Genomic DNA, 19,953 nt, shown 5'->3' with positions numbered 1-19,953 from the left:
GAATCATGGGAACATTCATTAATAATTTTAATACCAAAAACCAGTCAAAGATTTGACTGTCCCTGATTCATATAGACCTATTTCATTAATAAACCAAGATGCTAAAAAAATTTCAACTATTTTAGCAAGGCGGTTGAACAAATTTATAGATGAATACATAGGGGAGGATCAATGTGGATTTGTAGCAGGCAGATAAATGCACAATTTAGTGGGAAGAGTTTTAAATGTAATACAGGTGATAAATAAGTCTAAGGTTAAAGCTGGAATTTTGGCATTGGATATTTTTAAGGCTTTTGACTGTTTGAGCTGGCAAGCTTTAAAGATGGTTTTAAATAAAATGGGATTTGGAAATAAATTTAAAGCTATAATAGAACAGTTGTACTCTCAAAATACAGCTGTAGTGGTAGTGAATGATGGTGTGACGGATAAGATACGACTAGTGGGAGGGACAAGGCAAGGATGTTCCCTCTCGCCGGTCCTGTTTGTAATGGTAATGGAATTATTGGCGAATTCAATACGAGAAGATGAGGAGATTGAAGGAATAGGTAGTATGAAAAAAATTAAACTAGGAATATGTTTGCAGATGACACGCTGCTAACTATTAAAAATCCAATAGAAAAGATGGGGAGAATTAAACAGCAATTGAGAGAATTTGAGGATATTACTGGGTTAAGAATAAACTGGTCCAAATCAGAAATGATGTTGTTTAATTATACTAAAAAGGAAGAGAAGGATTGGGAAGAAAAGGGAAGAGAAATGAGAGTTAAGAATCAGATTAAATATTTGGGAATAAAAATTACGCAGAAGTTAGAGAGTTTAGAGAAAGAGAATTTAAATGTGTTAAAAAAAGAAATTTTAGCAAAATTGGAAAAATATAAAAGATTAAATTTATCCTGGTTTGGAAGAATAGCATTAATAAAAATGAAGATTTTAGCAAAGATTAATTTTGTGTTTAGGATGCTACCAATAAAAATTTCAGAATTAGAGATAAAAAGTTGGCAAAGTATTATAAATAATTATTGTAATGGTGATAAGAAAGCGAGGGTAAATAAAAGTAAATGGTATTTAAATCAAAAAAAGGGAGGATTGGGTCTCCCAAATATTAAACTATATTATGTAGCTAACAGATTAAGACATATTGTGGAGGCAATTACAGGAACAGGAGAATTAGATTGGATGGAGGATAAAACTACAAGTAATATAGAGATTAATTTGGAAAATGTTTTTTTTAGGGAAGGGAAAAAAAATGGGGAGAAAGTATAGATAACCCGCTTTTGAGGTCTCACTGGGAAATTTGGAGTAAATATAAAGGGGAGCTGCTTCCGAGCAGCTCCCCTTTGTCACCGGTAATAATGTTAAAGAATTTCCCGGAGGAATTAAAGAGTAGATTAAGTAAAGTTTTAATAGAAAAAAATAAAATGAAATTAAGGGATTGGTTAAGAGGAATGAATACAAGAGAGGATATGTGTTGTATTGCAAGAATCTTAAGACACCAGAGACATCTTCTTAAACACTCCTTTATTCTCGGCCTAGACTGCAACTGCAACTCTAACAAACACACTCCAATCTTCCTGACTCCACCCCTTTACTTCTTCTTCCTCTCAGCTCCCCTCCATGCCTCTCCTACAACTCCCAACATGCAATTCACCTACCACAATACCACATATCCCCTTTATTTAAACACAATAACTTTTCCCCACCCTAGTACATAACAGACTAGCACATCCCTGCAAACAACATAATACAACTTTTATCCTTGAGTCAATAACATTGTTAATTGCTGCTGATGTAATTACTTAACATAATCATAGAATCATAGAATAACAGAGTTGGAAGGGGCCTACAAGGCCATCGAGTCCAACCCCCTGCTCAATGCAGGAATCCACCCTAAAGCATCCCTGACAGATGCTTGTCCAGCTGCCTCTTGAATGCCTCTAGTGTGGGAGAGCCCACAACCTCCCTAGGTAGCTGATTCCACCGTCGCACTGCTCTAACAGTCAGGAAGTTTTTCCTGATGTCCAGCCGGAATCTGGCTTCCTTTAACTTGAGCCCATTATTCCGTGTCCTGCACTCTGGGAGGATCAAGAAGAGATCCTGGCCCTCCTCTGTGTGACAACTTTTGAAGTATTTGAAGAGTGCTATCATGTCTCCCCTCAATCTTCTCTTCTCCAGGCTAAACATGCCCAGTTCTTTCAGTCTCTCTTCATAGGGCTTTGTTTCTAGACCTCTGATCATCCTGGTTGCCCTCTTCTGAACACGCTCCAGCTTGTCTGCGTCCTTCTTGAATTGTGGAGCCCAGAACTGGACGCAATACTCTAGATGAGGCCTAACCAGGGCCGAATAGAGAGGAACCAGTACCTCACGTGATTTGGAAGCTATACTTCTATTAATGCAGCCCAAAATAGCATTTGCCTTTCTTGCAGCCATATCGCACTGTTGGCTCCTATTCAGCTTGTGATCTACAACAATTCCAAGATCTTTCTCGTTTGTAGTATTGCTGAGCCAAGTGTCCCCCATCTTGTAACTGTGCATTTGGTTTCTATTCCCTAAATGTAGAACTTGGCATTTATCCCTATTAAATTTCATCCTGTTGTTTTCAGCCCAGCATTCCAGCCTATCAAGATCACTTTGAAGTTTGTTTCTGTCTTCCAGGGTATTAGCTATCCCACCCAATTTTGTGTCATCTGCAAATTTGATCAGCATTCCCTGCACCTCCTCATCCAAATCATTAATAAAAATGTTAAAGAGCACTGGGCCCAGGACTGAGCCCTGCGGCACCCCACTCGTTGCCTCTCCCCAGTTTGAGAAGGTTCCATTGATAAGTACTCTTTGAGTCCGATTCTGTAGCCAACTGTGGATCCACCTAATAGTTGTTCCATCTAGCCCACTTTTAGCTAGTTTGTTAATCAGAATGTCATGTGGTACTTTGTCAAAAGCTTTGCTGAAGTCAAGATATATGACATCCACAGCATTCCTACAGTCCACAAGGGAGGTTATCCTATCAAAAAATGAGATCAAATTAGTCTGACAGGATTTGTTCTTGACAAATCCATGTTGGCTGCTAGTAATCACTGCATTGATTTCAAGGTGTTTACAGATTGACTTCTTTATAATCTGCTCCAGAATTTTCCCAGGGATGGATGTCAGACTGACTGGTCTGTAGTTCCCAGGTTCCTCCTTTTTGCCCTTTTTGAAGATAGGGACAACGATAGGCCTCCTCCAGTCGTCCGGCACCTCACCCGTCTTCCATGATTTTGCAAAGATAATAGACAAAGGTTCTGAGAGTTCTTCTGCTAGCTCCTTCATTACTCTAGGATGCAGTTCATCGGGCCCTGGAGATTTAAACTCATTCAAGGAAATTAGGTGTTCTTTGACCATTTGTTTATCAATCTCAAACTGCAATCCTGCCCCCTCAACTTCTGCTTCACTTTCTCCAGGGGGGTCATAGACCCGCTTTTGGGAGAAGACCGAGGCAAAGTAGGAATTGAGCACTTCAGCCTTTTGTTTGTCGTCTGTTATCAATTTGCCATCCTCATTAAGCAGTTGAACCACCATTTCTTTCCTCTGTCTTTTACTACTCACGTATCTGAAGAAAGCCTTTTTATTGCTTTTAGCATCCCTCGCTAATCTCAGCTCATTCACAGCTTTAGCCTTCCTGACGCCATTTCGGCACTTCTGCGCCACTTGTCTGTACTCTTCTTTTGTAGCCTGGCCTTCCTTCCACTTCCTATATGTATCCCTTTTTGTTTTCAGTTCATCAATAAGCTTTTTGTGGAGCCACATTGGTTTCCTCTGATGTCTTCTATCTTTTCTCCTTGTTGGAATTGTTTGTAACTGTACCTTTAAAATTTCATTTTTTAGATACTCCCACCCATCCTGCACTCCTTTTCTCTTTAGGCTCCCTTGCCACGGGACCTTACTTATTATAGTTCTGAGTTTATTAAAATCAGCTTTCCTAAAATCCAGAGTACGTGTATGGCTATGCTCGACTTTTGTCTCCTTCCTAATCAAGAATTCAAGTATGACGTGGTCACTTTCCCCCAGAGTTCCCGTAACTGCCACTTTATCCACTAAGTCATCCCTATTGGTCAATAACAAGTCAAGGATTGCCGATCCTCTAGTTCCTTCCACCACTTTCTGTAGGAGAAAGTTATCACCCATACATGTCAGGAATTTCTTGGAAGGGCCGCTTTTGGCAGTAATGGTCTCCCAACAGATATCAGGGTAATTTAAGGCCCCACATCACTACTACATCACACTTCCTTGAAACACTGGCAATTTGTTTCTCAAAAGTTTCATCCTCGTCTTCTCCTTGATTGGGTGGTCGGTAGTAGACTCCGATTATCATATTCTTTTTATTCCTAGCCCCATTTATTTTAATCCAGACGCTCTCGACAGGGCTCCCAATCTCATCCGCCTGTATTTCTGTGCAGGGATAGGTATTTTTAACATATAGTGCAACTCCACCTCCCTTTCTATTTCTTCTGTTCTTTTTGAACAAGTTATATCCTTCAATTGCTATATTCCAGTCATGGGAGTCATCCCACCAAGTTTCAGTTATACCTATCAAGTCGTATTTGCCTTCATGTAATAAGAGTTCAAGTTCATTCTGTTTGTTTCCCATGCTCTGGGCATTAGTATATAGACATCGAAGACCATGTGTTTTATAGTCTGGCTTTGTTCCTACCTTGTTGCAGACACTATTTTGGGACACTGTTGCAGCTGTTCTCTGTACTGTGGTGCCTTGGCCTTCATCCATTGTTGCCTCGAGGTTTATGTCTCCCGCCCCCGTAAGATTCAGTTTAAAGCCCTCCTGATGAAGTTCTTCATGCTGTGGCCGAACTCATTCTTTCCAGCCCTTGTGAGGTGCAACCCATCCCTTGCCAGCAGTCCATGTTCCAAGTAGCGTAGCCTGTGGTCCCAGAATCCAAAACTCTCACGACGGCACCACCTTCGAAGCCAGTCGTTCATCCGGAGTATTTTTCTTTCCCTTTCTAATCCTCTTCCAAGAACTGGGAGGATGGATGAGAAAACTACCTGGGCCCCAAAATTCTTCAGTTTCCTTCCCAGAGCTTCAAAGTCTGAAATGATTTCTTCGTAGCTCTGCTTGGCAACATCATTTGTTCCCACATGGATGAGAAGAAAGGGGTATGTGTCCGTGGGCTTTATGAGCTTCGGTAACCTTTCAGTCACATCTCTAATCTGTGCTCCAGGGAGACAGCACACCTGGCGAGTCCATGGGTCTTCACGACATACTTGGGTTTCAATCCCACGCAGCAGGGAGTCTCCCACAACGACTACTCTTCTCTTCTTCTTGGTTAACCTACCTTCTGTCTCTTGGTCACTGTTGCACGGTGTCTCCTGTACTTCTTCCTCTGCAAACTGTCCTTCAGTCTCATTCTCCAGAAGCTGAAAGCAGTTGCTTAACTCCAATGGCTCCACTGGTGCAGAACGCCCTCTAATTCCTCCTCTCCTAACTGTCACTCTTTTCCAGGGAGTTTCCTCTTCATTGGCTTTCCTCCCCTCAGCATACTCTACTTCTGCTTCAGCTGGCTGTTGTTCTTCAATCTCATGTGCTTCTTGTTGCTGTTGCAGTTCCACCGTTCAGTCTAAGAACTCCTCGACTTCTCTTATTTCTTGGAGGGTGGACACTCGCTGCTCAAGTCCTCTCACTTTTTCTTCCAAAAGTGCCACCAGCTTGCACTTGTTTCAGGTATACGCCATGTTGAGCTCAGGCAGAAACACGAACATTGCACACCCTTTGCAGGTCACCACCTCTAGGGACTATGAGTCTTTAGCCCATGCAGGCTGTTGTCTAGTGCGCTGGGGACGTTGATCAGGCAGAGGTCTTGGTTGGCTATTTTGAGCAAGGGGCAACACCCTGGAGTCATCAATGCTAACTAGGTGCCCGTTCGTGTCGGTAACTGGATCATACTGACTAGGAGCCAGATTCCTGGCCTGCCATCTCTGTCCATTTGTAGATGAGTCAGAATAAGCATGAGCAAGATAGCGAGCATTCCATATACGGCCATCGGATAGTTTATAGGTGTATTGTCCTACCCTGTCAAGTACCTTCAGGGGTAAAGTGAATCTTTGTTCTCCTTTCCGAATGATTCCTGGTTTCTTCACCCGTACAAATGAACCACATTGTATTCCTGGTTCCTTGGTGCCATAACGGTGATCTGTATAAGTCTTATACTTTTGTTGTTTCTTTTGTACTGTTTGCCTCACATCCAATTGCAGGGAAGTATCTGGCTTAAGCATTTGTAGTCCAGCAACACTAAGCTTTGTGTGCATCTCCCTCCCACGTAATAGTTCAGTTGGTGACTTCTGTGTTGTGGCATGCCTTGTGGCTCTATATACTTGAAAAAACTCTGTAATTAAAGGTTTCCAAGCCTTACTTTCCAAATCAGCTGTTTGTAGACTTTCCTTCAAACTTCTATTAAAACGTTCTATCTCTCCATTCGCCTGTGGATAATAAACTGATGAACGTCTGTGTTTAATATTCCTTTCTGACAGGAAAGTTTCCAACTCTACAGAAGTAAATTGGGTGCCGTTATCAGAGATCAGTTCCTTTGGATCTCCTTCTCTACTGAAAACTGAAGAGAGGAACTTGATAACTGTAGCAGAAGTAGCATTTGGAGTAAAAGCCACTTCAGGCCATTTACTGAAGTAGTCTATAAGGGTAATGGCATAACGACAATCAGCAGGGCCCTTTTCAAATGGTCCCACAATGTCAATGGCCAGCTTCTCCCAGGCTGAATCAGGCAATGGAACAGGCTGTAGTTGAGGGACATGCGTGGTTGCTGTCTTGTCATGAAGTTGGCAAGTCACACAAGATTTTATAGCAGCCTCAACCTGCATATCCATTCCAGGCCACCAATATAAATCACGCAGTCGTTGCTTGGTTCGTACAATCCCTTGATGTGTATCGTGGGCTAGTTGTATCAGTTTTGCTTGTAATTCTGGTGGAACAATGAGACGATGAGTATCCCGGATCACTAAACCTTCATATAAGGACAATTCCTCACGAATCTTATAGAAAGGCAACAGGGTCTGATCCACATTACGCACATTGTGTGGCCATTTCCCCATGAGGTAATCCCATAGTTTGCATTGCACTGGACAGAACAAGCAAGCAGCTTTAAATTGCTCCTTGGAAATCGCTGCCAGAGCAGATGCAATGGATGCAATCACCTCTGTGTCCTCATCTTGTTCACTCTCTAAGGATGGCAAAGGTAGCTGGGATAAACAGTCTGCAGTAATGTTCTCAGTGCCAGGTCTGTACTCCATTTTGTATGTAAAAGCTAACAATTTAGCAGACCATCTGGTAATTCTCATTCCTGCCCTCCCCAAACCTTTAGTTGTAAGCAAGGTTGTCAATGGATTATGATCAGTACGCAATGTGAATGAATGACCCCATAGATATGTCCGCCATTTCTCTGTAGCCCATACACATGCCAGTGCTTCCTTTTCAACTGTAGAATATGATCTTTCTGCCCCTTGTAATGTTCTGGATGCAAAAGCAACTGTCTTTTCAATGTTGTCTCCATGGATTTGGGTAAGTACAGCCCCAAGACCATAGTCAGAGGCATCTGTAGTCACAATGGTTGGTAATGCTGGGTCAAATAAGGACAATGCTGGACTATGTACAATCAGTGATTTCACTGTCTCAAAGCTGGTTTGTGCAGCCAATGTCCATATCCAGGGTGTAGATCCACGAAGCAACTGACGTAGTGGTTCTACTACAGATGCATAATCTGGCACAAATTTTGCATACCAAGATGTAAGGCCTAAGAAGGAGCGCAGTGTTTGGATATCTTTAGGTGGGGGGGCTTCTGTAACTGCCTTGACATGGTCAGGATCAGGTTTCAATCCATTTTGTGATATAATATGTCCAAGGAAAGGTAACTCCTTCTGTCTGAACACACATTTGGAAAGGTTCAACTTTAGTCCTGCATCTGTTATACACTGCAAAACAGTTTGTAGATGTTTGTCATGTTGTGCTTGGGTCTGTCCAAATACAATGATGTCATCTAGATAGCACTGGACCCCTGGCTGATTCTTAAGGATCAGAGACATCATCTTCTGAAAGGCACTGGGGGCTGATGCTAAACCATATGGGACACGTTTAAAACGAAACAAGCCCTCATGGGTGATGAATGCAGTGAGATCTCTACTGTCCTCATGTAATATGACTTGACGATAAGCACTTTGTAGGTCAAGGGTGGAAAATAATGTGGCACCCCGCAGTTCAGTAAAGACTTCTTCTCTGTGAGGGAGTGGGTGGCTATCAACTACCACTGCCTTGTTTGGCTCCCTCAAGTCCACACACAGACGGATATTTCCTGTTTTCTTTGTAATCACAACAATTGGGGAAACCCACTCAGAAGAATCAATAGCTTCAATGATGTCATTCTGTACTATTTTTTTATTTCCTGTGATACAGCGTCTCTCACAGCAAATGGTAACCGGTGTAGTTTCTGTTGTACTGGCCTCACATTGTGTTTAATTTTAACTTTGTGAATGAAGCCCTTTGCACAGCCAAAGTCTTCCTCAGTTTTGTGAGCTATTATGGTTGCAAGCGAAGTATGAACTGTGGTAGTGTCAGGTGATATTGAGGTGATAGTCCCATTAAGTACTTGCATGCGTAGTGCAACAAAAAGATCTCTGCCCAGGATGGGTGTTCCCTCTGGCACAACGTAGAACTCAGCTACCACACAATTTGTCTCAAATTCTACTTTTGTTGATACACAATCCAGAACTGAAATTGGATTCCTTGAGTAACTTATAAGACGTAATTTAGGTGCTGTAAGTGGTGAGCTACTGAAGTATTGCATATAAATAGCCTTGGGCAGAATGGAGACTGCAGAGCCTGTATCTAACATCAACTCAATGTCCTGGGAATTCTGTACTGTAGGGACAGACACTCTAACAATACATGTAATTCTATCCACTGTAGTAGCTTCAGCAAGGTCTTGCAGACTTAAAACAGTAACTTCTGGTACAGCAACTTCACTTATAGACTGTTGAGACTGGGCACTCCGGCATACTCTGGCAAAATGTCATTTCCTTTTGCACTGTCTGCACTGAGCCTCTCTTGCAGGGCAGTTAGCATAATTTGCTATATGTTGTGTTGATCCACAACGATAGCATACTGTTAGTGCAGATGTTGAGGGCTGTGAGCACTTTTTCGCACCATCTTTGCAGTTGACCAAAGGCCTGGGGACTGTTTGGAAAGGCTGCACAGCCTGCACTGGTTCTATCTTGTCTTGATCCATTAGCTTTGCCTCTGCCACTGCAGTTTCTATCTGGCTGGCAATTGTCATGGCTTTCTGCAAGTTAAGATCAGTTTCTAACAACAGGCGTTCTCTGATGCGAGGCATCACTGTCTTCTCCACCAACTGATCCTGAATTATTTCCTCTGCTATATCTCCAAAATTACAAGTAACAACCATTTCCCTCAAAGCAGCAATATATTGATCTGTAGTTTCTCCATGTTTCTGTCCCCGCTGGCGAAATTTATAGCGTTCTGCCACAATATTAACTTTAGGCACAAAAAAGTTCCTTAAAGCAGCCAAAGCTGTCTCATATTTATTATCCACAATAGGTAAATGATAGAAGATTCTCTGAGCTTCTGCTCCCAAGCAGTGGATGAGTACTGCACGCTTCCTTGCCTCTGGAAGCTCCCCATCATGAATAGCCAGCACATAGGTATCAAACATTCTAATCCAAGAAGTAAAGGGAATCACTGGCTCACCCGGAGTTTGGCGGAAAGGTGGTGGGGGAGTCAAAGGTAGAAGAGCCATCTCACCTTCGTCGCCAATTTGTTGTATTGCAAGAACCTTAAGACACCAGAGACATCTTCTTAAACACTCCTTTATTCTCGGCCTAGACTGCAACTCTAACAAACACACTCCAATCTTCCTGACTCCACCCCTTTACTTCCTCTTCCTCTCAGCTCCCCTCCATGCCTCTCCTACAACTCCCAACATGCAATTCACCTACCACAATAATGTTAAAGAATTTCCCGGAGGAATTAAAGAGTAGATTAAGTAAAGTTTTAATAGAAAAAAAAATAAAATGAAATTAAGGGAATGGTTAAGAGGAATGAATACAAGAGAGGATATGGAAGAGGTCCTTAAAGATAAAAAATTAACTTGGTTAAATTATTGGCAATTAGAACAGTGGACTAAAACGTGGGTAAGAGATAACGGAGATTGTAGAGAATTGACGAAGTTTGAGGAATTAATAGTTAAGAAAGAAAATGATAGGGAGAAAAGAACAGTGTTAAAAGGGTTGATGAGTGAAATATATAGAATACTGGTGGAGAAAGGGTTGATGGATAATTCAGGCAAAATGGTTTGGGAGACAGATTTGAATGTACAAATAGGACAACAGGGCTGGGAGGGATTATGGAAACAAAGAGCGTTGAGAAATATGTCAGTAAGAATAAAAGATAATTATTTTAAAATTATATGGAGGTGGTACCTAACTCTAGTTAGATTGAATAAGATAAATAATCAGCAATCAGCAAACTGTTGGAGAGGATGTGGGGGTAAAGGAACGTATTTACATATGTGGTGGGAATGCAACTATGTTCAAAAATTTTGGAAGATGGTGTTTTTGGAGATTGAAGAAATTGTGGAAATGAAGATAGAACGAACACCAAAAGTTGCATTACTGTCACTATTTGAAGATTTAAAATGTAAAAAGGAAATCAAGGAATTGATAACGAATTTGCTGACTGCAGCAAGATTGATTGTAGCTAGGAACTGGAAGATTCAAGGGGAATATTCTATTGAAGAATGGTATAAAGAAGTATGGGATATAGCTATTAATGATAAATTGACATGTAATATTAAATGGAGAAGAGGTATAGCTAAATCAAATGATTTTGAAGGAATTTGGAAACAGTTCCTAATATTTGTGTTTTCTAAGGGAAGTGGGAAACCACCAGCAGAAGAAAGTATGAGATTTTGGAATCAGGAATGAGATCCCGAGGTGGGGGGTGCACTTGTATGTTAATTTTGATTATGTTATTTAGATAAGATATTATGTATTCAACATTTCAATATTATGTAGTATGTTATGGTTTTTTTTGTGAAAATGTCTATGTTTAAGTATTGTAGAAAAAATAAATAAAAATAAAAATAATAAAAAAAGGCAGGCAACTCTGCAGGACATGGGGTGGGGGAAGTATGGACCCACAAGATGGCGTTTTCCAATGCCCACCCAGGGTGCTACTGTGGTGGGGCATCTGCCGGGACTGACTCCTCCCCAATACTAGATCTATGACATGTCACTCTGCCTGCCCCTCTGCTACCCTGTCCTCCTCGGTGACCGACTCGCTGGGATGGTTTGCGTTTGCAATGCATGACTAACTGCAGTGCTGGCTTAGAAACCAGCCATCCTTGCCTCACTTCCTTGTGCCCCCAGAAATGCTCGCAGCCTGCCTGCCTGCCTGTCTGCCCGCCTCCCCCGGGGTGCTGCTGTGGTGGGGCATCTGCCAGGACTGACTCCTCGCCTGCTCTGCCTGCCTCTCTGCCCGCCTGGTGCCTGGGAGATGGGCTTTGCGGTTCGTGCCCAGCACCCTCCGGCACGCTTGCTCCCAGTCGTCCTCCTCTGTGCCCCTCAATGCGTAACTGCTGGCTTAGAAAGAAACAACCAGCCATCTTTGCCTCACTTGCTCCTTGCGCCCGCTTACGGGTTGGTTTGCTATGCGTTAGTGCTCAAGCCATCCTTGCGGCATTACAATGCATGCTGCCTGCCTGCCTGCCTGCCTGCCTTCCCTCCCTTCTCCCCTTCCCACCTCGCAGGGATGGTGTATGTGTCTTGCTTTGACTCAGGGGAGAAGTCCTTCCTGTGCTCACTTAGACTTTATCAAGTTCAAAAATCAATTTTTCAAGTGTGGAAGAAGATTTAGGGTTATCTCATGGCATGTTGGGATTTCCTTTCAACTGGCCATATTGAGCTGTCTGCATTGCAACTTTAAAATCCCTGACATACTGGAGTGTCCGATTTTCAAAACTTCCCCTAACATCAGGGGATGATGGGATTGGCTTGAAACTTGGTATCCATGGGGACACATGGGTAATCTGTCATGGGACCAAAGGATAGGTTTCTGACATGCAAATTGACGTAGTTGTAGAATGGGATTTGATTTGGGGTGAGTTAAAAAGTTTAAGCCGCGCCCAAAATCAGGGGATGATGGGATTGCCTTGAGTCTGGGTGTCCATGTGGACACATGGATTAGCTTTCATGGTGCCGAGTTTGAGGTTTCTAACATGCCAATTGACGGAGCTATGGAAAGGGGAGTGAATGGGGTGCCCCATTTTCAAAAATTCCCCAAAAATCAGGGGATGATGGGATTGCCTTGAAACTTGGCGTCCATGTGGACACATGGATAAGCTATCATGGTGCTGAGTTTGAGGTTTCTAACATGCAAATTGACAGAGCTATCGAAAGGGGTGTGAATTAGGGTTATGGGTGGTGCGTTAGAGGTTAGAGCCCCGCCAAAAATCAGGGGATGATGGGACTGCCTTGAGTCTGGGCGTGCGTGTGTGTCCCTGGATAAGCTCTCATGGTGGCGAGTTTGAGATTTTTAACGTGCAAATTGACGGAGCTATTGAAAGGGGTGTGAATGGGGTGTTGGATTTTCATAAATTCCCCCAAAATCAGGGGATGATGGGATTCCCTTGAAACTTGGCGTGCATGTGTATACATCCATGAGGTGTCATGGTGCCAAACATGAGGTTTCTAACTTGAACAGAAAAAAAGTTGTTTACTTTTTTAGCTTTCAATGCAACCCTATGGGGGGGAAACGGAGCTCCGATCCGGATCCGGAGCTCCGAGCGGAGCGGAGCGGACATGGGCGGAGCGGGGGTGGAGCGAAGCGGCCCGATCCACAAATCGCGGATCTGGAAGTGAAGCGGAGCGGGGGGTCCGTGCACACCCCTAGTTTTAAAGAACAAGATACAGATTTCAGTTATCAGGAAAGCCTGAAAGTAAACTGATACAATAATTGAAGGTCTATTAGAGATTACAGGGATATTAGAGTAATTTCAGTTTTGCAGTTAATGTTCATGAAAATTGTAATTCTCTTAACACTTAGTAATATTGCTTCTGTTTACCAGTGCTTGATGGAATTTGTCCAATACCTTCCTCAGCTTGTCCCTTATATAACCATCACACCAGTGAGGGAGGTTATGGAACAGGAGCTACTCTTGGGCTCAGGCAGTCTCATCATGTCTAGCAGATATACAGTCATGATGACATAGAATGTTCCAGGCCTTCTCAGCATACCTGTTGGTGAGCAGGTGTGAGGACAAGTGCAGAGCAGGATGTGCACTGATCTGACAGTTCAAGCCAGGGTGGAATCACTCTTGAGAACTTGACAGCGGGAGGGTTCTTCTCTCTGTTCTGTCCTAAAGGCTGGGCAGTGGTTGGCTACACTGAAGGTTGGTGAGCTGGTTGCTATCTTGTTGAACATTGCAGGTTCTGTCAAATTAATAAAGCTGTGCATGCTCATTCATCCAAATTCTCATCTCCTCCGTTCAATCCTGAATTTTTTTGAGGGGATGTTGCAATATATCCATACCCCATGAGAAGGGATTGCTCCTGTTCAGAGCTCCACACAGTCTAGAGTTGTTGTGTACCACTCTCTCAGCCCAACCTACAACTTTAAGGGTCTGGGGCTTGAGCCCCCTTGAAAATAACAGAGAAAAAAGAACCAGATGGATAATTCAGCCCAGCTCTGTTAAACAGTATTGTATTGTTTTCTCTTTGTTTAAAAATGGTTCCTGTAAGCAGGGGGGCACATATCCCCATGTAAGCATTTGAGAAATTGCCCCTGTTTTACTTTTCTTTCCTAATATCTCTTATTTGGATATCCTTCCATGAAAAAGAACTAGGTATTTCATGCTTCCCTAACATCTGTTAAGGCAAGGAACATCCTTCTCTACATTCTAGTTCACTCAGAAACAAAGCATTAACTATAATGACAGTACTTTATCTGTACTGACTGGCAGCAGCTCTGCAGAGTTTAAGATAGAATCTTTCTGAAGGAAAATTTCCAAGGATTGAACCATGTAAAGTATGTTTTCTAACACTGAACAATGTTCCCTCACTTCAAAGCCTTGATCTCTCTGGGAAGCCATGGAACTTAATGTACTATATTCAGTGGGGGAGGGTGCTTAGGACTGATCATCGACTGCCTGAGTCACTTCTACATTCCAAAGGATGTAGCACCACCCATACCAACTGGAAACTTCCTTGAGGGCTCTCAGGAATCCCTCAAGTTCCATTAGCTTCTGGGCATGGATATCCTAACAGATCCATCACCCCGCAGACAAAAATGGTCAATGTCAGCCTAAACCTCTCTAGGAGGTGTCCTAACCAAGACAAGGTGATCCAACTACAATTAAAGTATTTATTATTAAATTCCCAAATTTTAATATAATAAAAATATTAAAAGGGCAGATACAAATCAAACTAAAACCATCAACTAGGAGCAGCAAGAAGTAATCAGCCTGATGAGCAAAACATATGTCTAAATAAGAAGGTCTTTGCCTGCTTTCACAAACAGCACTTGCAACTGCCATACTTTGGAGATTGGGTGGGCAGAGTCTGTGGAATAGAACTGAACGTCATCAGCCGCATAAATGCTGCTCAATGAATGAGAGAGGCTTGCTCCCAGCCCCTTTCAATGTTCCCCTGCCCAGCGAAGTTTAATGAAAGAGATTAATTACATCTCATAGTTTACACACCTCTCCCTTTGTATCCGCCAGGACTGTGACTGAGCAATACTGAAGACCTGCTCCCTGCACTCCTGGTTGTTATAAGGGTGGAGTAATTTACAACTCAATTCTGACTATCACGCTAATGCGAGATTGCACAATTGTATGATTACAGGACTGCGAAGCAGTAATATTGAAGCCCTGACTCCTGTATAAATTACTACATTGCAGTAATGCAACATTGCACAATTGTGCCTTAACAGGATTGTAAAGTAGCAATATTGAAGCTGAGTAAGGTGCGGGTGGGAGGGCAATCTGACAAAACCTATTTAGCCACTATACTATTCAATCTTCATTTAAAGGACTTAATTGGAAACCGTTTAGCATCTGACTTCCATATACCCAAATAGGTAAGGAATAAAGTCCCACCATTGTTGCATGTGGATGCTGCTGCCTTAAACATTCATTACATGTTTTTCTGTCTTACTATAAGGACAATCTGTTTACAGTTAATTTTAGTAAAACAAAGATTATGGTGTGTGTTTTTGTCCCAGTTGTTGTATGGTGCACCAGTATTGATTCAGGAATTTAATTACACTATTGAGAGTTGAATTTAATTCAACTGTTGTTCTTTCAAACTTTTTGTACTCACTTTTTGGAATGCCAAGGTGTGTGCCTTCTGTTGGTCTATGGCGGAAGGCTGGCCTTGAATCTTCAGAATGAAGGGTTTGGTCCCTTGCCTTCTGATATTGGCTAAAGATCATACATGCTGATCCATCTTTACATTACCTTCATCTTTTACTAGTCCCTGGTTTGAAAGTTTTACTTCACTTTTACTTCATTTTACCTCATAAACTGCATTTATTAGGCCTTCCTATGGATTTTCTCCACACACAAGATTATTCTATTGCAAAATCTATTTTAAAACAATGGATCAAGGATATTGCTTTTCAATAATCGATATCAGATGCTTGCAAATTTTGCTCTCCAATAAACTTTGGTTTAACTTTTGAATTCCCTAGATATGCTAGATATCTGGATAATCTAACTATCCCCAATATCACCATGTCTTCTGTAATTAGAAAACATTTAATTGCCTCATTTCTGCAATACTGGAAGGGCGCTACCATGTTATCCCATATGAGGATTACTTGTGTCCCTGTGGAGATGAAGTAGTTGAAACTTTAGGTCATTTTTTAATGTAGCTTTTATAACATCAAACATAAGAGATTACTTTGCCCTATTATGAGGAAATGCCCTGGAAGACATCAGAACAGTACTTGTAACATTTCTTAGCTGTTACAAACAAGTCCATGGCAGACTTAGGCCGTAGCTAGACCTAAGATTTATCTCAGGATTGTCCTGGGGTCAAACCTGTTCATCTAAGTGCCACACAGGGCATCCAGCACTCAAGCAGGGATGAACCTGGGATGATCCTGGGATAAACCTTAGGTCTAGCTATGGCCTTTGTGGCTTAAGCTCATCTTCACTGCTCAAAGCTCTCATAAGATGATTTCTTCATCCTAATTTGTAACTTGTATTCCACGTTTTTATTTTTTGGTAATACATTATGTTTTAATTATGACCATATATTTTAAATATGTATTAGTTTTAATAACTGTTCCTCAACTTGTTGTGTGTTGAATTGATTATCATATTTTTAAATGTTTTTAATGATTACAATTCACTGTTTGTTTGTTTGTTTGTTTTAATGGGTCTGTGACCACATAATAAAATGAACTGAACTGATGATATGATAATGATAACTGTGGTGCACAGTGACAGATGGTTTAATTGTTTCTCTGCACAAGGGGATTGAACATCCCTGCCTTAGCCATGACCTCACTAGATGGCATAGGTATACCACCAACCATATAATATGGTGATAATATGATGACCCACCTAACTTGGATTTCTTTGTAAGGATTACTGAGACAATGCATGACGTATATTGAACACTCTTCTTAGATATTGTCTTAAGAAACATAAGTAAGTTGTCACAATATATTTCTGATATTTAGACAAACTAAGCTGACATAAGAAAGCAACAATGCATGAATAATTTAGCAAAACTTCTCATAACTGTTGTTACTGACTGCAGGACTAATTTATAAGATGAATATGATTCCTTGATTGTCAGAGTGATTGTCCCTCCAGTCCAAATAAGGAGTGAGAGTTGATTTATTACCTGTCAGTTCCATTCCATGCACATTCAAACTTGTCAAAGATGCAGTCATTTTCATAAAGGGAACACAGCTTGTTTCTAAGGTAGTCATGAACCTGTTTGGTAAGCAAAAGGCAACTTTATTATTCCGGGTTTAGACTTTTCCCCCTGCCTGTTTCTCCTCACAGACTACCAGTGCTATCCCTTGGTGGATATCCCTTGGTGGTGACTATCCCTTGGTGGAGGTAGTTTGCCTCCAATTTGTCAAATTCCCTGTAAACAAGCATTAATATGTAGGGTTTTTTTCAATTTATAAGTTATTCTAAATTGTCAGTTTTTCTGACTGTTAGAGCAGTACGACAATGGAACCAAGTACCTAGGCTGGGCTCTCCTACCCTAGAGGCATTCAAGATGCAGCTGGACAGCCATCTGCTTTAAGATGGATTCCTGCATTAAGCAGGGGGTTGGACTCAATGGCCTTATAGGCCCCTTTCAACTCTAATATTCTATGATTCTATATCTGAAAATGGAGTCAAAAATTGATGCACTTGAAGACCAGATTTCTGTTGATGAAACTGCAGTGAATGTCTCACATTGCATATATCAGCTTGAGTCTCTCAACTGGTTCTTACTTGGAGAGCTAACCTGCACATTCCTGGCCTTAAAAATTTGGCGACAGACCTCTGTCTTGCTGAGTTCATGGATAAATTTCTGCCTGAGTGATTGACATTGCCTTCTGTTTTTCCACTTGATATTGAGTGTGTTCCTGGCTCTGTGCAAGTTTCTAGAGTGGGGCCGGTTATTTTTCAGTTTCTACAGGCTTCTACTCAAGAATATCTGCTTCGCACAGACAGGCAGAGAGGAGAGCTTGAGTGAGGCCAAGCTAATGATAAGATAATGATATTCCCTGATTATACCAAAGAAATTAGTGATACAAGAAGACCAAGGCTAGAATTGTCGCATAACAAATAAATCTGCAATACCATATAAAATACTCAGCCATCGTCTGCAGATTTTTTTTTTTTTTGAAGGCCATTTGGAAAGATTTCAAAGTTCTGATGCAGCAGAGTATTTCTCACCCTGTGCCTGCTTACCCTACCCTGTACCTGTTTGCATTCTCTTCCCCTCCTTATTGTTTTACTATGATTTTATTAGATTGTAAGCCTATGCGGCAGGGTCTTGCTATTTACTGTTTTACTCTGTACAGCACCATGTACATTGATGGTGCTATATAAATAAATAATAATAATAATAAAATTAAAACAAAGGATCTGTCTTCAGCTACTTGAATCTAGTCTTCAGTTAGTTTTTGGTTGTTAGCCACTATTTCCTTGTTTGCATTGGCTCCGCTGATAACAAGACTGGGAGTTATCAGTCTTGCCTCACCCCTCTTCCTTTTCTTTCTTACTCCTTTTGAATATGCATAACAATTACCTAGGGAGGTTGTGGGCTCTCCCACACTAGAGGCCTTCAAGAGGCAGCTGGACAAGCATCTGTCGGGGATGCTTTAGGGTGGATTCCTGTATTGAGCAGGGGGTTGGACTCGATGGCCTTGTAGGCCCCTTCCAACTCTGCTATTCTATGATTATATATAATTTTATTTTTGTATCTATATATTTTGTTAAATATAGGTTATATGTAATTATCACATCCAGTTTAGTTTTATAAGCTTACATATACATACAAATATAATATTTGTTCAAATACTTGTCTTTATTTCTGATCATCATCATTCCTTATAAAGTCAGCTTATTTGTATTCTTGTTTTCTGTATGCATTCTACATGTGGGAGGGGCCTAGCAGAGTATTGGGATTGCATGTTTGCCCAAATGGAATGCAAAACCTTTTATTTTTATTTTTTGTTTTGTTAAGATTTTTTGTTTTGTTTTGGTTGGGTGGTTTTTTTTGCACTTTTTCTTTTTGTAATTTGGCAAAAGGTTTGGACACAAACTGAGTTGTTTTATTTGTATTTTATTTTTTGTATTTTATTTTCAATTATCGTTTATACTTTTGTGTAATTTTAAAAGTTTTCTCAGTTTCATTATTATGATTATAATAATGTTATATTATAACATTATTCTGATGCTGTTTGAAATCGTTAGTGCTATGTATGCTACTAAGGATGTACTTTTTAATACAATTTACAAATCTGGAAAAATGTGTGTGTGGGAAGGGGCAAATAATTTGCTGTTTCTTTTTCAATGCTTAACATGATTTCATTGACTGTCAAGGGGCTGCAAAATGTAAATAAACAGGAAAGATTACTTTTTAAGTAAAATAGCTTAATGTTGATATGGCTTCTTCTTTCTTTTCTTTTTTTACAAGAAACTTATTTGATGGCTGTATATGAACATATGTTGTAAAAGGACTGGGTTGGTAACAAATATCTCAACATTTTGTAAAGGGGTGGCAATTTCAATTCAAGTGACTTCCTATTGTAGTTCAGTCGGTGCTTCTTGATACTAAGGGACATTTTTTTATTCTGGTTGGGAAGTATATGGATAAATTAATTGCTATGATCAATATATATGCCTAATATGTCATGGTTGTTTTAGCAAATTGGTTGATATCACTTATGTTTACTTGATTGTGGGTGGGGACTTTAATAAGGTCTAAGAACCTTTGGTGGATATGAGTACACTTCCTCTTCCTTCAAACAGCTGTGAGACTGGCACTCCAGGGTTATATGATGGTTTAAATGATGCTTGAAGAATTGAAAGAAAGTAGTTTGATTTCACCAGTTCATCATAATTGCTTTAGAGTAGATTCCTTTTTGGTTTCTACATCTTTGGTAGGACAAATAAAAGATGGCAAGATAGTCACGTTGGTAGTGTAAGATCACTCCCCAGTATGTTTGGAAATTTCTGATAGGGTGATCATATTTCGAAAACCAAAAAGGAGGACACACCAACATGGCTGGTGCCAAAGGGGTTGTGCCAACCCAAACTTGGCCAAACCCCAAGAGGGTGTGCCCACCACCAACATGACTGCCCCCCCAAACATGGTCTTGGTCACATGTCTGATTCTACAGCTCTCAATTAAGACAAAACT

The 19,953-nt window shown here is 41.1% G+C and overlaps 1 protein-coding gene across 2 annotated transcripts in view; it reads right to left on the bottom strand.

The window, feature by feature from the left end:
- Positions 1 to 19,953, bottom strand: part of PPP2R2C (protein phosphatase 2 regulatory subunit Bgamma) — a 303,850-nt gene that overhangs the window by 39,900 nt on the left and 243,997 nt on the right. For both annotated transcript variants that reach the window (XM_063135823.1, XM_063135824.1), the window contains one exon: positions 16,927 to 17,018. In XM_063135823.1, the coding sequence (XP_062991893.1) occupies positions 16,927 to 17,018 (92 nt within the window). The remainder of the gene's footprint in view (positions 1 to 16,926; positions 17,019 to 19,953) is intronic.

The sequence above is a fragment of the Elgaria multicarinata genome, chromosome 10 (genome assembly GCF_023053635.1).
Source record: "Elgaria multicarinata webbii isolate HBS135686 ecotype San Diego chromosome 10, rElgMul1.1.pri, whole genome shotgun sequence".
NCBI classification, from domain to species: domain Eukaryota; kingdom Metazoa; phylum Chordata; class Lepidosauria; order Squamata; family Anguidae; genus Elgaria; species Elgaria multicarinata.
The sequence above is the reverse complement of the archived record's forward strand: the minus strand, read 5'-3'. Positions and strand labels throughout refer to the sequence as shown.